Source organism: Tinamus guttatus, unplaced genomic scaffold (assembly GCF_059628265.1).
Source record: "Tinamus guttatus ecotype Peru unplaced genomic scaffold, ASM5962826v1 Tinamus_guttatus_pri_ptg000376l, whole genome shotgun sequence".
In the NCBI taxonomy this organism is placed as follows: Eukaryota; Metazoa; Chordata; class Aves; order Tinamiformes; family Tinamidae; genus Tinamus; species Tinamus guttatus.
The window spans coordinates 1,926,352-1,937,252 of NW_028288910.1; the positions used below are offsets into that span (position 1 = coordinate 1,926,352).

General features: G+C 63.2%; 1 protein-coding gene across 2 annotated transcripts; it reads left to right on the plus strand.

Moving 5' to 3' along the window:
* Positions 1-7,199: 7,199 nt before the first annotated feature.
* On the plus strand, positions 7,200-9,535 carry GPR87 (G protein-coupled receptor 87). 2 transcript variants are annotated; one of them, XM_088530435.1, is made up of 3 exons: positions 7,200-7,319; positions 7,654-7,662; positions 8,499-9,535. In XM_088530435.1, exons 1-3 carry the CDS (start codon positions 7,286-7,288, stop codon positions 9,533-9,535), a joined length of 1,080 nt encoding a protein of 359 aa, XP_088386561.1. In that variant the 5' UTR covers positions 7,200-7,285. The 2 variants fall into 2 exon arrangements, with proteins under 2 accessions (XP_088386561.1, XP_088386562.1); XM_088530436.1 differs by lacking the exon at positions 7,654-7,662.
* The last annotated feature ends 1,366 nt before the right edge of the window (positions 9,536-10,901 follow it).

Sequence of the window (10,901 nt, forward strand, 5' to 3'; positions counted from 1 at the left end):
CAGATCCCACCGCCACCATCACCCAACGGCTGCAGAGAGCGTGTCCTGGCAGCCGCATGGACTGCAGATCCCACCGCCACCGTCACCCAACGGCTGCGGAGAGGCGTCCTGGCACAGCGCCGGCTCCGGGACCTCCAGGAACAGGCAGCTGCTCACAAAGCTGAGCAGCAGCAAGGCCAAAGGATCAAGTCTTTGACCACAGGTTTTTACCACTGATAACTGAGGAGAAGACCACAGAAAAAAGTGGTGCTAAGACAGAAAACTGAGTACAAACAGATTCGGCTCCAGCATCAAACATTGGGACTGGGAAAGAGATCTGAGGAATCACCAAGAGGGCTAAGAAATTAAGAGAGAGATTTAAATGAAATTTTCAAACTTCTCAAAAGGCAGGTGGCCAAGTCAACGCCAGACGAGCAGAGCAGTGCTCTTAGAGAAACCAGGCCGTGCTCAAAGCCAACCAAAGACCCCAAAGCCTGAGGTCCATGCAGAGCACACACTGAAACAACACAGATGTTCTCAGAGCTCTGGATTCTCCTGCCCAGCACAGAGCCGCGGGAGAAAGGACGAGGTAGTCCAACAGCCTTCAAGTGCCACAGACCGGGAATAAGGTCTTAACATAACTGGGAGAGCAGGAGCAGCGATTTGCACAGGGAGGGACAAGCACCTTGAAGGAGCTTCAGCGCTGAGAAATGGAGCTGCTTGCACAGAGGAGCAGCACAGGCTGCCCGAGCTCGTCCTGCCACGCTCCGCAGAGGAGGCAGCGCCGGAGCACAGGGGATGCTCGGATGGACACGGCTGAGGAAAATCGGGAGGCACCGCAGGACAAGCGGTTGTGAGCAAACCCCCAGCCGCCGCGAAGCACAAGGAAGAGCCGCGGGAGGGCAGAGCGCTGGCAGAGCCCGTCCCCCGCAGCGCTGAGCCGGGCGGGAGGGCCTCAGCGAAGCGTCCTGTGTCCTCTGCCCAGCCACCAGAACCGCCCTGCCGAGCCGCCCCGCCACGGCGCTGCCGCTCCTCCGCGCGCCCACGCGCAGGCAGCGCGACCATCGCTGCCGGAACATCCAGCTCCCGCGACCAGCCCGGCAGCTTCCAGCAATGGAGCTCCGGGCGCACCGAGAGGCGCAACGTGTTGTGCTGCCTTCATTTGCATCGTCTGTTTTGCCATGCAAACGCTGGGCGCCAAGGACAAGCCGTCCCAGAGGCTTCCTGCAGCCAGGGACGGCATCGGGCTCGGAGCAGCCTGGGGCGGCGGGGAAATCTCCTCTGAGCCCACCAGGGATGGGGAGCAGCACGCGGGGATGGGCCAGGGCTCCGCGTGGGCACGAGCCCCAGCTCTGCCCCGACGCGCCCAGCTGGGCTGCGAGGGCCGAGCGCTCGAGGAGGCCGCGCGTTGAGGGCGCCGCGCCGGTGCGCGTACACAGCCCGGCAGCGCAGTCGCTGCAGCCCAAATGCTTTGCTACAGCCCTAGCAGCTTGCTTTCAACCTACACATTATTTAGGAGAGAGGACCTGTTCAAAGCACCGCATTAAAGAAGTCTAAATATAGTCAAATTACTAACTAGCATAATCCTGACGAGCAGGTATTTGCATGGTCCAGCAGCAGAACCGCGCTCGCTCCGTGTTGCGCCCGCAGACACAACAGTCCGAGGCGCAGCCCGGGGCAGGGCGGCGCGGCGGGGCCGGCGCGGGGTCCCGCGGGGCGCCCGGCTCCCCCGCGCTGAATCACGCGCTCCCGCGCCAGGACGCGCGCGGCCGCGCTCCGCTCGCCTCCCCGCCATGTGAGTCACCGGCAATGAGAAAGCCAGTTGCTCCACTTGCTCCTGCTCAGGGGAATTGTGACTCTCCGAGCGGCTATCGCAAAAAAAACCCATTGGAAGCAGAAGAGCTCACCTCCAGATATGAAGTGCTCAACTACTTTTTTGCAAGAAATGCTCTTCTGCCTACTCTAGCTTGGAGCTGCACTATGGAGGAGCCGGAGGCGCCGTAGACATGCGGCTGGGAGGCAAAGGGAAGGCGACCATGGTGACAGGTAAGCGCTTTTGAATGTCAATAAGTATTTGATAAGGCGTTCGGTAAACCTTCTGGTTCTTGCATGTACGGGACAAGGGGCAAAGAAGGGCTAATCCTTAAAATCCGACTTAAAAGCATGAGCAGCCACATCAACGAAAACATGAAAAGGTCTGAAAACAGCGAGACTTGATGAATCCAACACTGAACATTACATTATTTTTTAGCCATGGAAATAAATGTTTTTTCTACTGATTATTCCTTCTAAGTCGTTAATCAAAGTGCAGGAGGGTTCAAGGTTTTAATAACTTATTTCCTGACACAGCCTAATTCACACTGAGTAAAATTCAGCACCTATAACTTTTGAATTTGATACAAAAAGTTTGTATTTTACGCTCTCACGTCTTTCAGCAAAGAAAAGCATACTTGCAGTCTGTTAATTATAATACACAGAATCAAGGTTCCCTTCCTTCATACTTCACCCGGATCGTGTTAAAACTTGTCAGCTTCACTGGAAAAACCACATAGCTCTGAACAAACAACTTGCAGCCTATGGCTCTGAGTAGTCTCCGAGCTTGGGAAACGCGGGAGGCACCCGAGCGCCTCGCGCCATCGCGCTCGTGCCGTAGCCAACGCGAGGCTGCGCGGCGCCGAGCGCGGCCGCGCGGGGACGGCCACCGCGCACAGCGAGACCCCGCAGGGCCCGCAGGCCTCCAGAGAGCGTTCCTTGGGAGCGGGAGCCCGGCAGGACGGGACGGAGCCCCGGCCACCCTCCCGCCTTGCCCCACGAGGGGCCACCGAAGCCGCGTGCAGGCCGGGTGCTCCCGGGCCGGGTGCCCCTTCCTGCGCTCACACGTGGGATGAGACGCGTCCCGGGAACGGCGGCACGCACGGAGGAGCAGGGCCCTCCTCTGGGATGCCGCCATGTCCACGGGAAGGCCGCTCTGGTGCCCGCTCCAGCAGAGCTGGGGCCTGCGATCCGCACCAGGATCCTGGGAACAGGGGAAGAGGCACCCGACCCAAACCAAGCCAGCGGGATCCAAGGTGCGGGGACCCCCGAAGCGCCCCCGCCGCGGCCAAGGCGCTGACCGAGGAGGCTCCCGCCGGGAGAGCTGCCCCATCCCCAGCCCCGCAGCCAGAGCCAGGGAAAGCGCTTCAACCCGGAGCGACCCGGAGCGCCTCCCCGGCACGGCACGGCACGGCACGGGCCGCCCGCCCCGTTGGGAACCCCCGGCGTCCCGACAAACCGGGAGCGCTGAGCTCCTGCCAGGCGCCAAAACCCCCGCCGGGTCCTTCCTCTTTCGGGGCTGCTGCAGCGGCGCCCGCGGTCAGCGAGGGCCGCAGCGATGCCCTCGGAGCCCTGCTGGCCGCCGCTTCCGCCAAAACGGGAACTCAGCCTGCGTTCAAAAGAAAAGAGTAGAAACAGTCTTGATGCAAAGTGAACTACCTACAAGTAAGGTGGCATTACTGGATCCTGTACCCAGGATTCCCTACTGCATTTTTAATTTTTTTTTAACTCCAAAATGTTTCTCATACGGCATTCGTAGCATCCAAGACACACCACAAACACAACAGGCAGAATACAGTGTGCGAAGGCTTAATGAAATCACGAACTTTCCTGTTCGCTCAGCCCACATCTACACTGTTTTTAGGGGTTGGCCGGGAGCTTTCCTGCCGTTTTCCCCACGTAGAGCAGCCGCCCGGGTGGAGGGCGGGTGTTTGCGCGGCCGCCCCGGAGCCCTCCCGCCGCGGCGCCCGCGCCGGCGCCACGCACCAGAGCTGCACAAGCGCTCCTGGTTCTTCAGGAGCAGAACCAGCACGCTCCTGCGTTTGCTGCTTGCCCAAACTGTTTTTTCCTAACAACATCTCACCATTGAAAAGACCACGGCTTCAGGATAATGAAGCACACAGCACACGTGAGGACCAGCCTAAGGAATTAACGGGGGATCAGATGGCAACGGTTTCCATGCTGCCCACTGGGCTAAGATCAGTGCCCACAGAAACACAAAAACAGGAATGAAAGGATTAGGAAAGGGGTCGCTGAAGGGATTCAAAGAGGGACAAGCTGAAGTCATCTGGAGCAATGCACGAACCTGCTCTTGGGCTCCCAGCTGAAAGGGGAGGCTAGAAGAGGAGCCAGCGCAACACGAACACCGCGTCTGCAACCACCAAAGCGCCTTCCCCAGCCGCACGCAAGGGGAACAGGCCAAGCACAGGGAAGAGCTTTGCTAAAAGGCACAGGAGGAAAAGATACAGTCTGAAGGAATGGGAAAAGTCAACCAAGAGCAATGTACACCCCAAAGAAGGGAGGACCTTTGCGAGGAGCCTTGGCCCCTGCACCGGAACGAGCCATAGGCGCTGTCGGAGGAGCACGGGCAGCGCCGCCCCTGCCCCCAGGGCTCCCAAGCGGGATCAGCCGCGGGCCAGGGTGACGGAAACCACCCATGACCAAGGACACAGGGACCAAGACACCGAGTCGTCCCACGGGGTCGAGCCAGCGCTGCATGCGCGAGAGGACCACGACGGGCCGAGGGGACAGGTCCAGACGAGGGGCAGGGTGGATGGGCCGGGGACGCGATGGCTCTCGTGGACATGGCCGCGCACAGGAGCACCCTGCACGGGGGGTTCCCCCGTCAGGCCCCGCTGTGACTGGAGTCTGCAGAGCGGAACCTGAGGCACCTCCAGCCACGTCCTGCTCCTGGAGAGGAGGAGCCGCGGCCCCCGCGGCTGCCCCGCTCCGCCGGCGCCTCCCTGCCCCAAGAGCCGCAGTGGCGCCCAGCACCGCACGGAACCGCACACGCAGCCGCAGGACACGGAGCACCACGGCCCACCTGGACGGGCCTCTGAGCACCAGGGCCTGTCCCGCTCCTGGGCCGCAGAGCGGGGCTATCCCAGGCAGGGAAACAGGCTCAGAAAGGCTCATTCGAGGATTGGAAGAACATAATGGCTTCTCTTGGAAAGGCTAGTCCAGAAGTAAGGGAAAGGGGAGAGAAAGAGTAAGTTTCTCTGAATTTGCAAGTGTGGAGAGAACACATTATCCTGTGGGAATATCCCTTGCTCTTACTGAACCTGGCAACAGGAAAACAAAACCGAAAACAAGGCAAAGAGCAGAGCAGGAATCCTGCATGGGAACAGCAGTGTCAGGGCCGCCCGCAGCTCGTGCCGCTGGGCCCAGGCCTGCGGCGGCCGCACGGGCTCGGAGCCGTCCTGCAGCCCGACACGGCCAACGGCGCCCGCTGAGCCAACCGCAGCGCGGGGACCCCGGCCCAAACACGACGCGGGGCCGCCAGCCCCACGTACGGCAGGTCCGGCAGCCCAATCCCAACACGGAGCCGCCAGCCCCGCGCAGCAGCCGCACGCGCGCCCAGCACGTAGCACCTCTGGCTGCCGCACGCAGAGCCCGGCCGGCCCGGCCCTGCGCTCCACACAGCGACCGCCCGCGGCAGCGCCCGGGGCTGCTCCTCCCTGGCACCGCGTTGGGATGCCCGGAGCCGTGCGGTGCCAGGGAGGTGCCAGGAGGCTCACACGGAGGCTCTCCATGTAGCTCACACGGAGAATTTCCTAAGGCTAAGAAGCTGTGAAGAAGAGATGAAAAAGGGGCGATGGGATTTGAGAGCACGGAGTTTCTGCAGAGCCCGAGCCAGCAGGAGGGCTGCAGCCCGCGCTTGGCTTCCCCTCGCAGCCGGGCCAGGCACGCACACAAACCAGTCCAGCCGCATTGCTGGCACGGATCACCCCGTGCAAGCCCGGCCGGGCCCAGCGCCGCCGCCAGCCCTGCAGCGCGACGGCCGCAAAACACGGCCTGCAAGAACGGGAGGCCTCGTCTCGCAGAGCACCGCAGCCTGCAGCGCACCCTCAAAGGCACCTGCACAGACGGTGTTTGTGGGGACGTACAAAACTGGAGGCGGGATGAAACCTGGGAGAATTCAAGTACTTGGAGAAGTGTTCAAGGAGCCGGGGGCCATGCTGGTCCTGCGAGCGGCGACCTGCCCCGCGCCCCCCCGCAGGCCACAGGCACCAGGACAGGGTGCAGAGGGGAAGGGGCACAATTGGTGACTACACGGGAACACGGGGGCAACGACCCCGCTTGGCGTCTCCATCGACGGGCGAGGTTGTACGAGCACAGCCGGACGGAGGAGCCGCGTCCCGGCACAGCCGGGCCCTGCAGGGCAGGAGCGACGCAGCCGAGGAGCTGCGAGCAGAGCGAGCCGAGCCCTGATTCGCATCGCGGCGGCAGATAGGCATCTGCTCCCAAAACCATCCCGCCGTTTGATCCGCTGCCTCCGGGGCAGAGAGGATGGCGGCACCTACGAACAACAACAAACAGCAGAGAAGTTTTTTTCTCATTCCCTAAAATGCTACCATCTCCCAGGGCTTCTCAAGAGACCATCCAAAACACCTAAAATCTCTGACAAACTCATTATCCATGCTAATTTTTACCTGAGCAAACAATACCAAGAAACAAGAAGCCACATTAAGACCAAACTTTAAACACGAGAACGCAGTCTTCCCGAGAGCTCTGGAACGCGGGGATCTGCTTCGCTGCCATCTAGCGCCGTCGCAGCGCGGCGCTTCCCCCGCTGCGCGCGGCCAGGCGGCGCCATCCGGAGCACGTCCTGCGGCGGCACCGGCGCCTCCGAGCGCGGCCACGGCAGCTCCGGGCTCGCCTGCACTTGGGCGCCCGCCTAACGTGCGAGGCTTGAACGGCTGCTGCAGACCAAATTCTGTTTTATTGCAAAAACTAAGAAACCGGGTGAAAATACAAAGTCTTCGTGCAGAAGTCAACAAACGTGCACTGGAGCTGCCCGGAACAACAAGCCCGCGATGGTGCTGCCAAGGGCAGCGGCGACGAAGCCCGCTCGCCACGGGCACTGCGGTGGGGAGGACGGAGGGCGCGGGGCCGGATCCCCGAGCCGCGGGCGCTGGGCTTGCCCCGTCACAGCAGGCAGCCCGGGCGGACACGGACACGTCGGGCAGACGAGCCCGGCTCGGAGCTGGAGGCGCTGCTCGAACGAAGGGCATGGAGCCAGGAGCCGGCGCTGAGCGCGGCGGGGAGCCCTCCGCGGCCTCGCTGCCTTCGGGACGCCTGCCCAGCCTGCTGGCACAGCCCGGTCTCCCAGGGCTCCTTCCCACCTTCGGTATGCGGGGAGAGAAAGCCGGGGTTGCCGTTTTGATGTACTCTTTTCCCTCCAGGACGTCAAGCTGGTGCAGCCCATGCCAAGTCCCAGATCCCGCGCGACTCCTGAGAAGCATTTCAGCCCAAACCCGGAGCAACACAAATAATGGGGTACAACTTGTCCTATGGAAAGCTGCCAGGTAAATTATGCTGGAAGTGCAAGTGACTGAGGCGGGTTGACAGGAATGCCCTCTTTTCCTATGACTGTAGCACGCAAGTCATTTCAGACAACACTACCTAATGCTGCCAAGTGATCAGCTGGCGTGAGGGCAAAGTGCTACACCTTTACGAGACAATCTGCAATAGGCTTAAGTTTGTTCATAAACATTTAGCCGTAGAACCCCTAAATCCCCAGAATCACAATATTGAAATACATCTAAGTGAACTAAGCATCCAGTCAGCACCCAGTCAGAGTTGCCAGAGTCCTGTTTCTGGACCAACGCCCCCGCGCTGGACGGTGTGTTGGCGGCAGAGCCCCCCGTGGTGCCGGCGCCCGGGCGGCCGCCGCGCCAGGGCAGGGAGCGCCTGGGCCGGGACCAGGGCGCAGAGCCGCAGGCCCGGGGCGCTGCCGCCCTCGGCAGAGGCGCTCGGGCAGCTTCCCCTGCGCAAGCCCCGCGCTGCCGCTTGCCTGGCCCCTGCACTAGCGCTGCTGCTGCGCAGGAGCTCCCGCAGCGCCCACGGTCCCGTCCAGCGGTGCCCCGTGCGCAGCGAGCGGCCGCAGGCGGCGCAGGACATGCAGCTCTGCGCACCCCGGGCTGTGCCCGCACCACGGTGCAGTCCTGTATGCCCCGGGCTGTGCCCGTGCCATGGTGCAGCCCCGCGCGCCCCAGGCTGTGCCCGTGCCACGGTGCAGCTCCGTGTGCCCCGGGCTGTGCCCGCACCACGGTGCAGCCCCACGCGCCCCGGGCTGTGCCCGTGCCACGGTGCAGCCCCACGCGCCCCAGGCTGTGCCTGCGCCCCCAGTGCAGCCCCGCGCGCCCCGGGCTGTGCCCGCACTGTGGCCACGCTGCGAGCGCCGCTGATGCTGGGCCCATGACGCAGCCACACTGTGAGCGCTGCTGCGGCTGTGCCCGCCTCCCTGCCCCTCAGGGCAGCGGCAGGGCCGGAGCCCCTCAGGGCAGCCGAGGGCACGGACAAGGCTCAGACACCAACGCGCCCTGACGGGGCATGCTTTGGCGTGGGCCGCTCGGGAGCACTGAGCGTCCTAACTCCGGGCTTCCCGAGCTGGCCGAGCAGCCCTGCGTTGGGCTGGAACGCAGCCGCGGTGCCACAGGGAAGCGCCCGCGGCCTCTGCAATTGCTCTCCTCCATCCCCTGCAGACACCCGCCTGAGCGCCGTGGACGCCGGCCCGGCCAACAGCACGGCAGGCCCGTCGCAGAACGGCACGCGCGACGAGTTCACGACCATCGTCCTGCCGGTGCTCTACCTCATCATCTTCCTGGCGAGCCTCCTGCTCAACGGGCTCGCCGTCTGGATCTTCTTCCACATCAGGAACAAAACCAGCTTCATCTTTTACCTCAAGAACATCGTGGTGGCGGACCTGCTCATGACGCTGACGTTCCCGTTCAAGATCGTCCAGGACTCGCAGCTGGGCCCGTGGCACTTCAACTCCTTCCTGTGCCGCTACACCACGGTCCTGTTCTACGCGAACATGTACACCACCATCGTCTTCCTGGGGCTCATCAGCATCGACCGCTACCTGAAGGTGGTGAAGCCCTTCGGCGACTCCAGGATGTACAGCATCACCTTCACCAAGGTCCTCTCGGCCTGCGTCTGGGTGGTCATGGCCTTCCTGGCCTTGCCCAACCTCATCCTCACCAACGGCTACCCGACGAGGACTAACGTCGACGACTGCCTCAAGCTCAAGTCACCGCTGGGAGCCAAGTGGCACGCGGCCGTCGTCTACATCAACACGGGCACCTTCGTGGTGGTGCTCACCGTGCTCATCGGCTGCTACATCGCCATATCCAGGTACATTTACAGATCCAGCAGGCAGTTCATCAGCTCGTCCAGCAGGAAGCGCAAGCACAACCAGAGCATTCGGGTGGTCGTGGCCGTGTTCTTCACCTGCTTTCTGCCCTACCACTTGTGCAGGATGCCCTTTACTTTCAGCCACCTAGATAAACTTCTAGATGACTCTGCACATAAAATACTGTATTACTGCAAGGAAATGACACTGTTCCTCTCTGCATGCAATGTTTGCCTGGATCCAATAATATACTTCTTCATGTGCAGATCATTTTCGCGAAGACTGTTCAGAAAGTCAAACATGAGGACGAGGAGCGAGAGCATCAGGTCCCTCCAGAGCGTCCGGAGGTCAGAGGTGCGGATCTACCACGAGTACACGGACGTGTGAGGGCGCCCGACTTGGGAACCTCTGTGCGGCGTGTAAATAAAGCAACCCTGGAGCAGCCGAGCACGGCCGTTCCTCGAGGGACCCGCAGAGACACAGCGTGCGGCCCTCAGCGTGGCCAGCGCTGCAGCCCACGCGCGGGAAGTAGGGTCCCTTTCCAAAGCTTTAGTGCCAACAGAAGCCTAGGAAATCACCTCTCGGTACCCTGCAATTCAAAGCACATCCCCACTCACCAAAAGGAGCTGTTTTCCCTTACGTTTCCCATTAGCTCCCACAAGTGCTCCAGTTAAGTAAAGCTCCTCTAAGTTCCACCTCATTGTTACCTTGCTCTCCTTGCAGCCCCAGCACCTCCTCCTTGGCACTTCCTTGCAGGAATGGTGCAGGCAGTAAACCCTGTGCAAACGCCCCGTTTTGGGCCTGATGCTGCTTAAATGCAGCTCTGGCTGCCCTCAGCTCTTGGCAGGGTTGTACGGACGGAGCTGAGCCCTGCACAGCACCCGCGGCCAGGAGCCGCTTTGGGGGCAGCGGTGGCGCCGGGGGCTGCTGGACGCGCCAGGTGGGCAGAGGCGGCGGGAGGGCTCCCGAGCCCGGGGCGGAGGGCGGAAGGGACACGGGAGCCAGGGGGGAGCCAGGGCCGGCGCCGAGCACGGGCTGCACCGCCTGCCGCGCTAGCGGCACCGCAGCCGAGCACGGGCACAGCCGACAGCACCGGGGCCGCCACAGCAGGGCGCCCGCGGGGCGCGCACCGAGGGCTCGGCGCTGCGGCCGCCAGCGCGGCCCTGCGGCCTGGGAACGCCGCGCGGGCCGGGGAACGCCGCGCGGGCCGGGGAACGCCGCACGGGCCGGGGAACGCCGCACGGGCCGCGGCCGGGGCCACGTTTGTGCCCAGCCCAGCTCACATGAACCGCTGCAGCCTGCGTTTCACGGGGGATTAACCCAGGTTTGCCTCCGGTAGGAGCAGCCCCTGCCAGGAGCAGCGGCAGCCCACGAGCGCAGCCTGCGCGCGGCCGAGGCGGCTGCAGGGCCGCCCACGCCGCGCACTTGAACTGAGCAAACGGAGGGTGGCAGCAGCCCGCAGCAGCCGCCCCGCTCGTGCAGGCGCTGCCCCTCACGTGCAGCTGGGAACCGTGGCTGTCACACGAGACAGGGAAATATTCCACGGGAGCGCTGCTGCTCCCAGCACGCCCGGCTCCCAGCCCCTGCGCGGCGCGTCCCCAGCTGGCCGCGCGCTGGGAGCGCCGTGCTGTGCGCTGGGAGCACCAGGCCGTGTGCCGGGAGCGCCAGACCATGCACCGGGAGCACTGTGCCGCGTGCCGGGAGCACCAGGCTGCGCGTCGGGAGCGCCGTGCCGTGTGCCGTGAGCCGTGAG